Source organism: Poecilia reticulata, linkage group LG16 (genome assembly GCF_000633615.1).
Source record: "Poecilia reticulata strain Guanapo linkage group LG16, Guppy_female_1.0+MT, whole genome shotgun sequence".
In the NCBI taxonomy this organism is placed as follows: Eukaryota; Metazoa; Chordata; class Actinopteri; order Cyprinodontiformes; family Poeciliidae; genus Poecilia; species Poecilia reticulata.
In genome coordinates, this window is record NC_024346.1 from 28,805,644 (window position 1) to 28,823,222 (window position 17,579).

At 41.3% G+C, this 17,579-nt stretch overlaps 1 protein-coding gene and 1 long non-coding RNA gene across 9 annotated transcripts in view; one reads left to right on the forward strand and one right to left on the reverse strand.

Annotated features, from left to right (window-relative positions):
• oxr1a (oxidation resistance 1a) overlaps positions 1 to 17,579 on the forward strand; it is a 176,355-nt gene that overhangs the window by 144,883 nt on the left and 13,893 nt on the right. For all 8 annotated transcript variants that reach the window (XR_535755.2, XM_008431798.2, XM_008431803.2 and 5 more), the window contains 3 exons: positions 11,052 to 11,204; positions 13,224 to 13,408; positions 15,575 to 16,212. Coding sequence is in view for 7 of the 8 variants with exons in the window: in XM_008431798.2 (XP_008430020.1) it covers positions 11,052 to 11,204; positions 13,224 to 13,408; positions 15,575 to 16,212 (976 nt within the window). In the remaining variant the exon portion in view is untranslated. The remainder of the gene's footprint in view (positions 1 to 11,051; positions 11,205 to 13,223; positions 13,409 to 15,574; positions 16,213 to 17,579) is intronic.
• Positions 13,418 to 16,913, reverse strand: LOC103478206 (uncharacterized). Its single transcript, XR_001777423.1, has 3 exons — positions 16,820 to 16,913; positions 14,345 to 14,710; positions 13,418 to 13,534 (listed from the first exon to the last, which is right to left on the reverse strand). It is a non-coding gene; the product is annotated as an uncharacterized LOC103478206 (long non-coding RNA).

Here is a 17,579-nt window from a genome sequence, read left to right on the forward strand (position 1 = left end):
CAAACGCGCAGCAACAAATCCTAAGCGATGTGGAACTATAACGTACTGAGTGAATGGGGAAGTTTGCATGTTGCGGCGGAAAATTGAAGCACGTCAAAATGCATCAGCACAACGAAGCTAATACAATATGAAAACAATGCCATACTTGACGGAGTTTGGCTACATCGAGGCTCACTGCAGTAAAAAAGACATATGGAGGATCAGATAGCAGGTAAAGCAGCGCACAGCTACAAATACTCACCCGGATTAGCATGACGATCAGAAAGCTAAACAAATAACCCGCAAAATTATTTAAGTCTTTGAGCTGCAATGTAAGACGCTGGTTCTTCTCTCGCTGTTGAACCGCTGCTACGCTACAGGGAGTAATATTTCACAGACGGAGCGCCGCTTCTGCTCCACCTGGTAGTGACTCTCACACTGAACCTGTTTAAAGCTGCAGCAGCATCTTACCTAAAAAAATAAATTTTACATACATATTAAAACTTTCGCTGTAAAAAAAAATAATAATAATGTGATCGGTATCGGTGATCATCCCTCATGGTTGATTGGTATTGGCAGGAAAAAACCTGATCGGCACATCTCTAATATATAATATTTAGAATCCAGGTGACAGTGTTGATCTGAATCCTCAGACTAACTTTGTATACCCTTGTTGCTGAAATTGTGCTATATAAATAAAATTACCTTACCTCAGAATTTAATGCAACTTTGATTTTTTTATTAGGATTTTACTAACATTTTAAACCAAGAATCAGAATTTACTTTATTGATGCCCAATGGGAAATTGCTTATTTGTTGAGAGGCTACTCCATCCAAGAGTTAAAATATTAGCAAACATTAGCAATATAATATCACACTTATGGTTTTAACAAATTCTACAAGTAATTAAAATGTGACCTAAATATAAAATGAATAAAATACAATAATAAGTATGTACATGGAAATATGCTAAACAAGGACCTTACTACAAAGGTAGCATTTTTGTCTGCTTGTGGTATCTTATTAGATCATTAGGAAATCCAGCATTACTAACCTTATACATCTCTGCCTGTATTTTTTAGAGAATTTTGTTTTTTAACTCTGAAATTTCTAAAAGGCTTCCTACATTTCTGACCCTGTTCAAATTCAATTGAATTAAAAATTACTTTATTGGTCCCAGAGGTAAATTAAATGTTGCTGTAAAGTTGACAATGGCTGTTGCCAGGAAATATCTCCAGTAGCAGTTTGCATTACAGCAAGTTTCAAGAAGCCTCTCTCTAAAAACATTCTGTTTTTAAGCAGATAACTGATAACAGAGCAACTCCAGACTCCATTCATCCTTAGTTATCTCCTGAAATGTAACAACAGAAAATCCACTTTTCTTTCTAGAAAGTTTTTGCTTCGGCAGACTTTGTTTCTGAAAAGCTCAGGTACTGAAAATGCCTTTGAGTCATCTTTGCTTGGTAACCACTTCTGTTTCAAAAATGTGGGTAGCACAACTTAATATGGTGCGTTCACTGATCATAAAAAAAACAAAAAAAAGATTCTGAGAAACTGAACACCAGTAATGAATGATCAAGCTAAAAATGGTTCATTTCCATTCTCTGTACAAATGCACCTGAACTCATCACCCATCAGCATGCATCAGAACTTTATTTTTTGCATCAGCCTTATTATTATTTTTTTTGGGAAGAATCAACTTCAAAATTGTTGCCAAGCATGAGGCAGACAAGAACGCCGTCTAGAGCGTTTTCCACAGGAACGTGAACGTGTGAAATAGGCTATTATTGAAACTTCCTGCTCGAATTCTCCACTTTAATTAGTAACCGAGTTGATTGGATTCTCCATTCGTTCTGTTTACCAAGACGACGACGTGCGACGTAAATATGGTTAGTCTCTAGAATTAAACAGAGGAGTTTTATCTCTGCTCTGCAAGATGGACCAGCTACACAACTCTCAATTCCTCCCATTTCCACGCACAGCGACATGCAGAAACGCTTCAGATTGATTCCCTGTGGGGTGTGCGTGTGTGTGCACAGCGAGTGCAGGTCTGATCCAGTCAGCCGTACATATCCTGTCCTCACAGCTCTTAAAAGCAGCAGCGTAAGCCCTCCGCTTCAGGTACCGTCTGCAGCATCTCAACGATCCAATCACCAAGCACCGCAGGACGCCCGCTAGTCCCTTAAGTAATATATGACTGTTTGTTGGTCTCCATGGAAACGGGGGATCTTGCTTTTGTGCATTTGTAAGAAAATGGACGCTGCAGGTCTCTTCTTTCTGTCCATTTAGGCCATTTTGAGGGGCCTGGGGGCTCTGACACGTTCGGCCTCAAAAAGAAAAAGAAAGACGCCCCCACATTTATTTACCACTTATCTATTTAGGTCGTTGCTTGTGAAAACAGGAGCATGTTCCACGGCTCTCGACGGGGGAGGGATTGGAGAGAGGAAGGGGGGGGCCGTGACTGCATGGAAATTAAGCCTTTAAAAGTGATGCGGCGTCTGATATTTAGAGCAACTAATGAACGGAGGCCAGACAAGCAGCCAGGCAGCAATTATTCCAGGCAGAGGAAGTGTGCTTGGAAGGCACATTACCTCACTCAGTGTGTCAGCACTGTGTTTGTGTTGGTGGAGGCAGTGGCGGTGTGTGTGTGTGTGTGTACATTTCTGAATGTTAATGTTAGCGGCAGCTTTCTTGCTTTCGGTCTGTGAATTCATAACAGAAAGATGCAGCATTTAGTTGGGGTTTTTATATATATATATATATATATTTTTTTTTTTTTTTCTTTAAAGATTTTTTTATAGGCCCTTTAGTACTCCCTCTGCTTCTTGTTTTCCCCAGAAACACAGACGTCTCTTTAATTACAAGCCTATTTTGGTGCGCAGCACACTTGTCTCAATGAGGACATTATCCAAATGAATGGCTCTGGAAGGTGTACAGTAATAGCAGCGCAGTCAGAACGGAGCTGGTAAAACCTTGATGAAGATGAGTACCCTGAAGAGAAACGCCTTTCAGATTAATCTCTGTAGGAATACCATAGAAGACTATTGCAAGCGTTTTAAAAAGATCATTGGCTATGAAAGAAACTTTGAAAATAATCTGAGCTACTTCTGTGAGGACTCTGTTGAAGTAGAGGTTTTCATACTTATTGAATTTTTTCACATTTTGTCACATTTCTACCACAGTCTTTGATGTACTCTGCAGGGATTTGACGTGATAAACCAAGATGGTCGTTGTTTTCAATATTTCTTACAAGTAAGTCTCAGTAGTGTGGCAGGCAGGTTTGTTCAGCTCCCCTGATTCAATAGTTTGTAAAACCATCTTTTGATGCAACCGCAGCTGCAAGTCTTTCGGGGTTTGTCTCTACAAGGTTTGCACATCTAAAAAGTTCAGTCACACTGGATGAAGAGCGTCTGTCAACGGCAAATTTCAAGTCCAAGTTTGATTTATGATTGGACGTTAACTTGGATATGCTAACACAGGATTTTGCTTATGGTTGTCGTCCTGGTAGATGGTGAATTTTCACCCCTGGTTCAAGACTTTTATAACATGTTTTTTTCCACAACTTCATAGGTATGCACTGATCCACTATTTCCACTTCCGATACCGATACAGATATCCGATGTTCAGTATAGGACGATACAGTTCCAATACCTCCACCACAACAACCATTTCTGCTCGAGTCTGACATAGAAACAAGCTGCTTAAGTTTAAACAAACCTAAATTTGTCATCCATACCTAACATATTCTCTGATAGAAAAGGCAAAGAACACATTAAGCTATATGTACAACAAAATACTTTCATCTTGTTGCAGAGAGTTCCCAGAGAACTGCATCTACCCTGTCCAACGTCAGTTTGTAGAATAGCGGGTCTGGGCAAGCGTTTTGTGGATTATGTACCGTATTTTACGCACTATAAGGCGCACCTAAAAACCTTAAATTTCCTCAAAAGCTGACAGTGCGCCTTATAATCTGGTGCACCTTATAGTGCAGAAAATACGGTAGCTCTCAGGTACTCCTGTTGGTAAAAAAGGCAGCTTCTTTCTAAACAAAGAGTTTTTCCTGTCAACTTATATTGTTCTGTGTCTCTCTGAAGGAGTGTAAAGATGGTTCAGAAGGCCTTGAAGTGCCTCCCCGGCAAGACTTAGCCTGTTGACAGGGAATTGTGGCCTGTCTTGACTGCACGGACCATTGGTTGGTTGTCTGTCTGGTTCTATGTGTTTACGTGTTTGCATGCGTGAGTAGCTGGCTGACTCTGGGTTGGCCGCCCTCTTGCCGTCGGATTATTTGGCAGCCGACTCTCTCTGGCACCGTCCCTCTCTGTGGTCATCTGTGTGAGCGCCCGCGTCCTGTTGGTACTCTCTGGACCTTCCTCGTGCTCATGCTGACACGCGGGCCTGCACATGCGCCCGCTCGCCCTGGTGGTGCAGCTACTACTGAGATCTTTTCCGTCGCTTCCTCTTTTGGCACCGCATCTACCTCCCTCTGCGCCCCCTTCCTTCCTCTCTTCCAGGACGTGGTTTAAAAATAATTGTGAATGAATCAAAACTAGTTTAGATCACCTGCACATCATTTTTTTTAAATGTTAGAATGTATATAATAATGTAGGAACATTATGCACAAAATGGCAGGTGGTTGAATAGGACAAGATCAGAGCTGCAGCCTGACGAACCTTAATGACATTCATTTTGTACTTCTTCTTCTCCTGCAGTACGCTCCCATTCCCACTGGAGGGAGTTGGGGGTTGGTTTTTGGGTGTTTTACTGTCAAGGTCAAAGCTGGGTGGCACCTGCAGGCTTTTAGTGCTATTTAGTGTAAATTGGCTTTGGCAGCATGATTATTACATAATTAAAATTAGGGATGCACCGATTGCAGTATTCTTTCCCATAAAAAAATCTTTAAAAAGCCTGACCTACTGATTACATTTTTTTATTATTCAAGCGTTGCTTGTTTTTGTTTTGAGGAAAATAATTTAAAAATAAATTAATAAGAAAGCATTTGTTTGTTTTTTTAAATTTTTGTAAACGTCTCTGTTGATCTGAGCGTTTCTCTGGCGGAGCAGATTTATTCCTAAAATATAGATTCATAGTTGATGCATTTAAAGTCGGGAGCGCGGACCAATCATGCAGCTGGCGTCTCTGCACATTGCCTCGTGCGTTGTCGCTACTTGATCTCTGAAGTTTACCTGAGCACGACTCCGGCACGCCTCCTGTCACTAAAACTGGACACAGGCTGACCTGAGTTTGTCAGATTGCACGGCGATCTGACAAACTCGTTCAATAAACTCGAGCAACTTAAACAGTTTCTGTGGAGCTTATTAGAAACGCAACAGACACGAAATGGTAAAGCTACTAAAGCCACATTAGCAGCACTAAATTAAATCTCCTGTTTTTTGTGCATCTTTGCGCAATGCAGCGGATTGTGGTCTGTGTTAAAATACTAACTGTGAAGAGTTTTGTTAGATAATATTAATGAAAAACAGAATCATTGGAAATAATCTACATAATTCAAGCTTATTTGTACAGCACATTACAGCAACAGGACAGTTTAAAGTCATTGACATGATAAAAACATCATACAATTACCAATTGTGAAACATGTAATAAACATTACTGGAGTCACGGTTCTTCCATGACAGAGCTAAAAAAACAAACAAATTTAAATCTAAAGTGCATTACTGCCATGCAAAGCTATTGTAAAATTAAACCATTTCTTTCCAATAGAGAGGAATGTTTTACTGAGTTTTATCTTATCTCCCTCTTTGTGCTTTTCCTTTTCATCCCCCCCACCATGTTTACTGCTCTGGTTGTCTAGACGGGGCTTAGTGTGCAGAATGTAATAAAGCGGCAGGTGAGTTCGGTATTCCACCTCTCAGCACCACTCTGAGGCTTCCAGGAGGCATCCAATATTTTCTCAGCTGGTGCCTGAGGCCTGTGCAGGACAAACGCTGGTCAAATATTGAGTGATCAAAACAGAAAAGCAATATTTGCATCTTATGTGAAGTATTTTTGGCGCGATGGCACCTAAAGCTGTATTGATCTGTGAACTGCACTTTTCCTTTTGAGCTTGTTAGCAATCGTGGCAAGCCCACACTTTAAATCATTAAGTGGGACTCCGTCCCTGGGGTGTACTTGGACAGATTAAATCAGTCGCTTAAATCATATAGTTAATTTACATATATTCTCACATTGCGAGCCTGCTGTTGGAACTAACTGCTGTTTAGCAAGGGGCATGCACTCTGGTTAGGTATTTAGCACTGTGTGGGGAGACACTTAATTAGAAGTTATTTGTGACAATGACAGAGTTTTAATACCAGTAGAAATGATAGTAACTTTCACAGTTATCCAGCTTTCTACAAGGTTCTGCCTACCTGAGGTGTTGGATCCAGTAGAGCAACATGGACATCAATCTCCTAGAGAAACATCTCCGCCTCCTAATCAAATATCCCAAGGACTTTTCAAGCTAGATATACCCCTGGAACATGACCAGAAAAACTCCAAACCGAGGTGTCGTGAAGAAATCCTAATCGGACGGATGCCCAATCCATCTTGCATTTTGATGTGAAAAAATGGAAAACCCAAATCCAACACTCATAACCCAGACAACACGCCACTTAGTCTTCCTTGTGAGGCAAATTCTCGATCTGATGGAGCAGTCCTACTTATCTGTGTTTGGAAAAGCATTTATCCTTTTTTTTTTTTTTTTTTTACAGAACATTAATTTATGATGTCTTTTCCATTACAAATATCCATACTGCCAGAATATCAAAACTTCTTTGATATTCTGCTATGAAAAAGTTGAGCAATTTTTCAATTCTGTTGTTTCCTTAACATAAAAAAATGCTATTAAAATATGTGAAGCTTGTTTAAAGGAAAAGTCAAACAAAATTATAGTAGCAACAATGTAAACAGTTACATGAAATATATTTATGTTTCAGTCACACCGCTAGCACTCATCGTCAGACATCAGAGTAGACGTCGACGTCTTATTGAGGCATTGGAGCAGCTACGTATTAACTGGAATATGAACATTGGTGTATTTCGCTAACATTTTTTTAACTGAAAAATGTGAGTTTTTCTTTTTTTTCAATTGACCCGTTTCTATCATGCAAATTCATTTCCATAATTCTAATTTGCGCAGTTATACTGTCAATGGAAACGTGGCCTGAGATGCTGTGAGCTAACTTCCTGGGTTGAGGTTGCAATGTAGCAATTGCTGACAGTTTGTCTCAATAATCGGAAAAAACATGACAGGATCAGAGGAATAGATGCTTCACACACATCATTCCTTGCCAGTAACACACATGGGACGGGTTGGACTACCAGGCTGAATTCAGCCAGCGGTAGTTTCTTCAATAGCTAAGGTATCCAAACCAGGCCCTTGCTCTACATCTTGGGATTCATGCGGACACCTCTCTTGCTTTGGTGACTAATCAGATAGTTGATCAGTTTGCAGGCAAAATGGGAAGTTGGTATCTCAGACACAAACATACTGTAACTCTGGTTGGATCAGAGTTTTGCTGGGTTTGACATAGACCCAATCTTTTAGTGAAGAGAAACAGACCAGCTCCATTGACGGTGATCAGTTTTGTTTTCTTCATCATTTCTTGAGACAAATTTCATGGTTGCTAATCGCTTATGGACGGCTCGCAGCTGATTGGTAGAAAATGTGCCTTCGCCATCCACTCAAGTGGACACTGTGGGATGTTTGATGGGTGTTATTTTGTTGCCAACACATAACACCCATCTTTGAGAGGTGCCAGACTTAATGACAGGGGATGCCAGACTGTTTCTGTTGTGAGGGAGGACGTGTTTGGACCCCGGCGGTTGCTCTGTTAAATGCAGGTGCGCGGCCGCACGTGTGCTGGTGGCAAATCCTGTTCCGCTTTTCTTTGTTAAACTTGAGAAGTGCAAGGTTGGATTAGAATGAGTCACAGCTCAAAGTGAAGTGCAGCTGTGCAGCTCGTTGAGCTGTTTAAACTCTGCAGTCGGAGCTGTGATCTTAATGTCAGTAACAATAGGATAGACGACTGATCAAAGACGCTGTTTTTTTCATTGTTGATGCTCTTACTGCTTTAATCCTCGGCTGATTCTTCTAGATTTCTTCAGTCCGTCATTTTTTTTCGATTTTCTGAGAGGTTTTTCATGGGCCAGCCCTCTCAGGCTTCCCAGGCCGCCAGCGTCTAGGCTCAGTGTGTCGGTGTGGGTTAGTAGCTTCAGACGGTTTGTCGGCTGTGCTGGGAGACGCAGAGGGGGAGGCGTAGGGGTTGGTGTCAAGAGGACAGCAGACAGTTGTTATATGCTCAGACTCTCTTCTTTCAGCTCTTCACTGATGCTGTAGCTCTGTCCTGCCTCTCTTCTCTACGCCCTGACGTCCTTCATGACCAAATCCCCAAATGGAAACTCCTACACAGACCTCGCAGTCCTGAGGTGTTTTTTTTCTCTTCTGTCCTTCTGCAAATCATGTCCTTTCATTGCTGTTGGTTCTCTTTTTTTCCCCTCTATTCTTTGTCTGTGGTAACAACTGTATCGTCTGTTTCTGCCTTTCTATTTCATCGTTCTGTATCTTACATCCAGACCTTTTTCTTGTTGTCCCGTCCAACCCGATTCACACTCCATCCTGTCGACTGGTGTTCAATCAGTCACGCCAGCAGGTCTCCTTGTGGACAGACATCAGTCAGTTTGTCGACTGCATGGCAAGCAACAATGCCATGGTAGATACACTGTCCGGCCACGCCTTGTGTTTCCACGGCAGCTCACACACCGTCTGCAGCGTTACCATAGGGTATAGAAGGTAGCAGTGACATCAGTGCTTCGCAATGCTTTTTGTCCTCACACCTAAGAGGTGGTTTTGGTATTATACCTTCACTCGAACGCTTTTTAAATACATGACATATACAAATCTATGCCTCCATTCCTCTTTCACATTCTGTGATGCTACAATAACAAACTACAATTGATCTGAGTGAATCCCCACCACCCCTCTCCCACACACACACACTCGCACACAAACGCACCTTCTTCAAATCAGACAAAATCGGTGCTAGTGCTGGTTTGTGCAGCAAAAAATGTTTGTGTCACTATCATTTTAAACATGTTAATACTTGTTTCCAGGGATCATCAAAGGTCAATCAGCCTTCTCTCTTATATACTCTGTCAGGCAAATAGATGAGCTGTCCTCACATCTTCATTGCGTTCTGTGACTTGAGAGGATTGAGGCTTCTGCTAACTAGCTGCTAACATCCCCTTGCTTGCTAGCTAGCTGTTTTGCATCAGTTATGAGTAAGTGCAAATGTATCAAAAGATGTCTGAATGAGGTTTGTACATTTCTGTGGATATACATAGTCTTAAATTTCATTCATAATTCTCTTAAAAAGCATTATGAATGAAGTTTCAGAAGAAACTATGTTTTTGGAACTGACGGATCGAAACAACCACTTGCGACTGAAGTTGTGGCATGTTGCAGACAAAGCAAAACAAAAAATTTTGTTTAGTTTCCTCCGAGTGCAAGTTTTAGTCTTTGCCTCACATACATGGCAAACTACAGAAATCCAAGCTAGATACTTGTACAGTTTAGTTAAATTTAACCTCAAAGCAGTTGCGGAAGAAATGGGAGTAAATGTCATGAGCGGGTTAGGAAGACTGTGCTTCCCCTGGACCAAACTTTTGCATAGGTGAACCAGAGGAGGCAAAATCTCCATGTGAGATGCAAAGCAGTCAAAACGACAAACTCAACAAATGTACAAATATTTAAAATGGCAACGAAGAGATTAGAAAGAATCAAAGATGGCTGAACACTGCTAATTCCACAGACTTTAACAAAAACAAAGAAATCATCTGAAGACCTGGGGGCGGCAGTACTCGCACTCCAAATGACATCTTTTCATTGAAGCTATTTAAAGTAATACTATTTTATTATAGTTGATAAGTAATACAGCTGTTGGTTTCATCTGCAGCTTGTTATTCCAGGGCAGCCAGATTTAAACACGCGTAATAAGTCCAAACGAAGCCCAGCAGTCCAGCCTTGACTCGAGGGCATGCTAATGCGCTCTCGTCTGAATGTTTTTAGCTCGTTACAGCCTCACAGGACGCTCATTGTTTTTGGCTCTTCGCTGGCTTCCTTTAACCAGATTGTCCGTCTGTGCAGAAAAAGATCTAATACATTTAGAGACTCGAACACGTTAGTTTGATCAAATGAGACGCAAATTAGTCACGCTGTGTGTTATCAAATGAACCGAGGCATGCGGGGGGGTTCCCCCGGAGTTCATAATTTATCTGTTTTGTTTTGTACTTTGTTTAGTTGTAAATTATTTAGAAGTTTTTATTTGTGCCTGCACTGTAAAAACACAAAATCTTACCAAGTATTTTTGGTCTGGTTTCCAGTGCAGATAATTTTTTAGCAAGATAATTGCTTGCTTTAAGTAAATAATTTCTTAATATTGATTCAACAAATACTAATTCCGTTGAAAATACAAAGTTTTATCAAGTGTTTTTACTCTAGTTTTTAATGCAAATATCTTAGTTTTATCTTATTTCAAGTGTACTAACTTGCAAGTAATTTTTTATAACATGGAGACATGGGGAAATGTCTAGTTATAAATAAAATAGACTGCCAAGAGGATTTGGTATATTTTTTAATCAGTATTAAGAAACTATTTACTTAAAAAATGCTGCTATATCTTATTGAAAAGTTGCTTTTAGGTTAGTTGTTTAATTTCAAATTTACTGAGATATTTGCTCTAGAAATTAGACTAAAACTAGTTGATAAGATTTTGTGTTTTTGCAGTGTGTATTTTCTTCTTTAAGAGTTTTTGCCTCTATTTGTGCAACAAATTACAAAAACAAATCTTTTATTTCCTTCCTTTCTTTTTTACCCCACCTTCAACCACAGCATTTATTTTTTTATGTACGGGAAATCTATTTTCTTATTTTAAGGTCTGTCTTCCTTTAATACTTCATCTGTAATATGATTTTTTTATGTAAATGTACTCTGTCTTCTGATGTAGCATGCTGCTGACTCTAACAAAGATCTCATTAAACACAAACATAAACCTTCCCTTCCCTTCTGCCTCCAGGAGTCTGATGCCGCCCCCAGGCCAGAAGGCGTCCACCCCCCGGTGTTCTCGGCTCTGCGCCAGTCCAGAGTGGTCTCATCCACCTCCGAGGAGGAGGAGGCCCTGACCGAGAAGTTCCTCAAGATCAACTGCAAGTACATCACCGACGGCATGGTGAGACGGCAGGCAGCTGCAGCCGGCAGCGTGACGTGCAGAAAAGCTGCAGAAACCGTTCAGCCTTACATGAAAAGGAAGTGGGTGAAAGTGGTTCTGTTATTGTTAAACTAAGAGAGCGAGTGAGCTGCAGAGCCGCCAGCTGCAGACACTAAACACATTTAATATCTGAGCTTATTTTAAAGCCTTACTACAGAAACAGCTTAGAGCCATTAATCAGTGCTAAGTTGTTACACAGGTTAAAAAGTAAATGTTTTATTATTATAGTCAAACAAGACCGCAAAGAGTGTTTAAGGATGGAAACGAAAGACGCTCCATCAAGGAGCCGAGTGAGTTTTTGATCAGAAGAAGCAGCAAAGTCGAGACTTTAAAGAGGCGAAAAATCTTTTTATTCAGACATCAGTCAACCTTAATGTGCTGTGGCTTTTGTTAGTGGTGAAAACGTGAAACCATAATGTAGGAAACACCGTGTGTTTTATATTTCATCCACTGTGGAGTTCAACACAGGGGGCTTGGCTAAACATGAATCAGTTAAAGCTGAAAGGTTAAGCTGGAAATCATCTGATTAGAAAAAGGAACTAATAATTCAAATATCCAGACATGATGTGCTAACGTTCACTGTAAGCAATCAGTTAATCACATGATTAACTTCCTAAAACAGGGGTGTCCAAAGTGCGGTTCGGGGGTCATTCGCAGCACCTGGACTGATTTTGTGCGGCCTACGTCTGCACTCCCCCACCCTGCACGGGGGGCTGGAGATGATGGAGAATGTTATTTTTAATCAGGACAAAGTTATTGCAGACAAATTAAAATCTTACAAAAAGCTTGGTCATCAAATAATTAGTTGTTGCTAACATTTGTTATTGTATCTACTTTTCAATTAAAGTGATCCAAATTTTACTTTTTTTTTTTTTGACAAAATGGGATTATTTGTCTCGAGAGACCTTGAATTAACGATTAACAAATCGGACCCTTTTTTTTTTAAGGAGACAAACTTTCAAAACCTTTTATTGTTTTGGATCTGCAAATATTTACACATCCAATTCCAATAAAAAATTTGATTATTGGTTTAATTAAAGTTTTTCAGCTTAGTCTATTGTTGAGTAAGTAAAAATTTTAATTGTCTCCCTTTTTTCCCTTTTTTTTTTTTTTGGCCCAGTAGTCCTTTTGACTTGACAATTTTGGCCTCTGCAACAGAAAGTTTGGACATCCCTCTCCCAAAACCATTAAACTTTATTTTATTTTCCCATAAATATAAGCTTACTGTGGTGACGTTACTTATTCCTCCAATTTAAGACATTTAGACATTTCTCTATAAAGACTGTTTAACTAAAAATCTTACGTTTTCAGCTGTTTAGCTAAAAGTATAAATAGTTTGCACACACTCATCAGATTTGCTAAATTAAATTAAAACTTTATGTAGCAACATCATAGCTGCCAAATGGGAAAAAAGTTGCTCTGCAGCAAGTTGTTAAAAACTAACCAGAGCTAAATGATATCCAGTGTTGAGCAGTGTATTTCATTTCAAAATTTTGTTTCAGTTTAACGTTTGTTTCAGACAGGAAGAGACCTTTCTGTAGAAGAGCAGAACAGAGAATACTCCAGCTCCATGAATAATTTCAGAGAGGCTCGTCTACAGCCTGACAGCAGCTGTTTGTTTCAGCTGGATGCGGTTGGGATGCCTGCTAATAGGTCTGCAATGACTTCAAACAAACTGTAGCTTCATTTGTTATTTAACAAAATCGTTAGCTGGTGATAAAATGCCACAACCGTGAGTAATTTCTCTGCATTTTAAACTCTGACCATGCGTTCAGTCCAACCCCACTCGGTGGCTCTCAGCTCTGGTTTTGGCATGTCCAACACTGAAAACCAGATGAGCTCTGTCACAGTGAGCGTGTGTGTCCGGACGACTGCTCTGCTCTGTGGTCCCCAAAACACCCAGTGATATTAAAATTCCAACATGTAGCGATTCATTTTTACTCGAGGCAGTTCATATCTGTTTGCCTCTCCGTTTCCCAGGGTGCGGTGAGCGGGGTACTGTTGGTCACGCCCAACAACATCATGTTCGACCCCCACCGCATGGATCCGCTGGTTCAGGCCCACGGATGCGAGGAGTACGGCATCATGTGTCCCCTGGAGGAGGTGAAGTCGGCCGCCGTCTGTAAGGAGATTACCGACCCGAAGATCAGAGAGGCGGTCCCCGAGTAAGAACATTTCCCCTGCTCTGGTGCTAGCACACATGTGTCAGGAGAGAACAATGAGTAAACCTTTGAAATGAGCTGCGTGATGTCAGATGTGTCTCTAGCAAGACGAGGAGACGTCTCCATCTCCTAAAATTGAAACAACAAAAATAAATTTGCTTAATTAAATAATGTCAAAAAAAACATGTTTTTCAATAAAAAGATTTAGGCGGATGTGGTTTTTCATCCGTATGAAAATTAGTGTACTGTGCAAAACTGCAATGGAAACATTTTTGTTTTTGCATCACACAAGTCACGTGATCAACAGCCAGATGTTACTACCGGTGTAAACAACGAAGATGACGGCAGGAAGTAGTAGCAAGATGATGGTTTGTTTTATGATTTTTTTCAGACAACATGGAGCTGGCTCCAACAGAGCCAACAATGCTGGCATCACACAGTTTATAAAAAGTTGTGTGTCATTCCAGCGTGTTGAATCCATAACTCTTCTGTAAAATCACAGACTACAACCTGCAGTTGGTGGTGTAGCTAAAACGTCTGAATAAGATGCCGATGTCTCCTCTGATAGCTGATAGGTGATGAGCGCTACAACCGTGACTGAATTATGAATATATCTCATGTAAGTGTTTACATCCATCGCTGCCATGATTTTTAGCAAATTATCACGTGAACAAGCTTATTCATGTGTGATTTTAATGTCGATTCTTATTTAAACGCAATTACAAAATTGTGTTTTTTCAACATCAGCAAAATATTGATAAAGATTTGCACACATTCATAATGAAGACGCAGCTTCTGTCTCATATCAATCAGTGTCGTTCTCTGCTGCACCCAGGATCAAATGTCATCACAATGCACCACTCTTTAATTCTTTTCCCCCCACACGAGGAGAAGAAAGGCAATTATACCAAGGTTAAGGAAGTGTGTGTGCTTTTTCACCTCATTATGCAGCAGAAGTAGGTTCTACAGGTCTCCTACGTTTCTTCTTTGTTTATTTTATCTTGGGTTTGTTTCAGTGCCTCTGAAGACTGAGACGAACACCACACGGCAGGATGAGCCGCAGTTTGCCAGCTTCCTTAGAGGCAGAGCTGTGTTTAGCTGGCTGAGTGTAGCTAATGGCAGGTTTCTGTGCCAGGTCCAGCTGTTCTCCCAGCTGAGACCCAGCGTCTGCGTCTTCTGTTTGTCCTTCTCTCTCGCCTGACCTCTTTTCCTTCTGCATGTGTCCTACTGAACACGACACTGGGCAACAAGTGGAGCTAGGAAGTGTGTGAAGCCTCTTAAACGAGAATGAAGGTGATATCACGACTGCGAAGGCAAAAATTATATATGGATTTAAGCATTTTTTTGTAAAGATTTTGTTTTGAAAATCTTAAAAGTGTGGCATGCATTTGACAAGAGACTCGTAAAACTTGCTGCGGAAAATTGTCTGAAATGTACCAAAGAGGTCACTATTCAAAGGTCACTATTATCAGATTTATTCATTTAGGACGTTGTCTAGAGTCTCCCATGGTGTTTTCTATTTACAAACTGAGCTACACTCCCTAAAGCAGTGGTTCTTAACCTGGGTTCGATCGAACCCCAGGGGTTCGGTGAGTCGGTCTCAGGGGTTTGGCGGAGCCTCTGCCGCGGAGGTAAAGACACACTTGTGTAAAGTCGTGATGACGCCCCGCTTTGCCATCACTTGCTCCAGAGGATCACGTTACATTGCTTAGCCAATCAGAACTGCGGAGGAGCACTGATTGAAGGAGTTCCACTCTCGACATGGATTTGAACTTTTGTCTTTAATTACAGCAAAGCTAACAGTTTTTACCAAATTCTATAGTCTAAATCTGCTCCTTAGTTGCATCTTTTCGGGGTTAGTACTGCCTGTAGTGGTGTGGGGGCGGTAACACAACTAATATAATTACATTACTAAATCAGAATACCACAAAGTATTTTGTGTGTGGGGGGGTGGATAAGAAGGGTTCGGTGAATGCGCATATGCAACTGGGGTGTTCGGTACCTCAAAAAAGGTTAAGAACCACTGCCCTAGAGGCATTGTGCCTCCTCTGAACATCATCCTGGTTGCGTTGCAACAAATCCTCAAAAAGCAAAACATTTTCTCTCGTTCCCACAAATTTGTGTTAAGGTTCCTCTTAACCATTTCACTTTTTCACCTTTCGTTGTCAGTGACCTGGAGCCTCTGCCGGCTGAAAGACACCCGTCCCAGCAGAAAGACCCAGCGGAGCAGCGCCTGAAGGACCCGGGGCCCAATGGAGGTGGAGGCACCGTCCCGCGCAGCACCGAGGGTTCCATCTCCGAGGACGTCTTCACCGAGACGGAGCTGTCCCCCATCCGGGAGGAGGAGCAGGCGTCCACCGAGGACCTCCGCCAGGACAAATCGTCCAGCGCGTCAACGGAGTCTGTGCAGACTGTCGCTGCGGCGGCGAGCACCCGCGACCCGCCTGGCCCGCCAGAGGAGCCAGACACCACGAAACCAGAGGACAATCCACCAGACACTGCCACAGTGAATGACACCCAGACCCCCATGGGGCCCAAGCAGCACAGTGTAGAGAAGCCACCAAGCACACCCACACCCACCAACACCACCACCAGCAGCAGCACTAGCCAGACCCAGGGACCCAGCAGCAGCAGCAGTGCCCCTCGCTCAGGGTCCCAAAGCTCAGTCACTACTTCTGTCCCAGCCAGTCAACAGCCGGACGCCAACCAGGAGGCCGACGTCTCCAGAACAGACACTATGCAACAAGGCACGAAAGACGAGGAGAATGCAGAGTCGACGCAACAGGACGACACACAGAACTCTGAGGGTAAACACATTTCCTGAGAGATTTTTACCCCAAGCTGTAGATGCAAGGACCTTTGATTGAAGCCAATCAAAGTGAGCCAATCAAGGCCTCTCCTCTCTGGTTCCTGATAACCTTTCTGTTTCCACTCTGCCTCTGCGCGGGCAATCGGAATACAAAGACGAAAGGAAAAGACACGCTCGCCATTGCTATCAGCTTTGCAGAAGCGTCCCTGGCCTTACGACGGGTTTTCTGCAGCGCTTTGATCTCCGGCCGTGGTGGCCCCGGCGATAAACTAAAGCCCATCAAACACCACAATGCCACAAATGTACACAGGGTACCCAGAGGGGAATCTCTGTGAACAAATAAATCCCACATCAAAACGCCGTCTGAGGCAGCATTCAGGCTGCTTTTATTTATATCTTGCATCCTTTTCTGTTGCTGCTTTCATGGCTATTTATACAAATAGTAAATCCCACATTGCAGGGCAGAATTTATCTAATTTAATTTTTCACTTCCTCCTTTGAAGGTGACGGCCTAAGCCCTTGTACACACGTAGCTGGGTCTTTATAAAAAAAAACAAAAAACAAATATGTCCGCCACACATAAAAAAAATATATATCATACTCACAGGATTGGTTTCCAAAACTTTTTTGTCTGTATTAACCCGCACAATTCTGTTACTGAGCGTTGTTTTAAACATCCCAAACCAGTGGAGTGCAAAGCTAAAACCTGTCAGCCAATCAGATTGTTTCTAAACAACCCTGACTTCCTGTTAGGAATTAAACCGATATATAGTTTGAACTACTTTTAAATAGCATATTAAAACTGTTTGTAATTCTTAATACACTTCTCAATAAGTTTTTTAAATATATGAATACAATGCAAACAATGAAGACAATATCAATTGGGAAGAAAGTATGTGGATATAATGATGCATTATTTGTTGCAGATTATGATGCGCATGACCCTAAATTGGCAATTTCCCATGTACACACACACACAATAATTCTCAAATTTTATTATAAGAGAAAAAAGAGAAGAGAAAAAATAACTTTTTATTAATCATTTTTCCTGATATTAAACAGAGTTTTTGTGTTGAAAGGCTAAAGCACATAAAAATATATTCATTTTATTCCAGAGCTCCACTCAACAATATTTTTTATCGAAAGAAAAATTCAAAACACCACACTGCCGACAAACCAGATTTGACGCAACATTTATGCTAAACGAATGTCATAATTATTTAACAGAGGATAAAACGGAGAAGACATTCCAAAAGTCAATGTTTCTCTACATAGTAAGTAGCACTGGCTGTGGGTTGGAGAAGTCTATGGACCTTTTGACTAAAAGTAGTTAGAAAAACAACAAATAAACTAACTTTAGAGCAA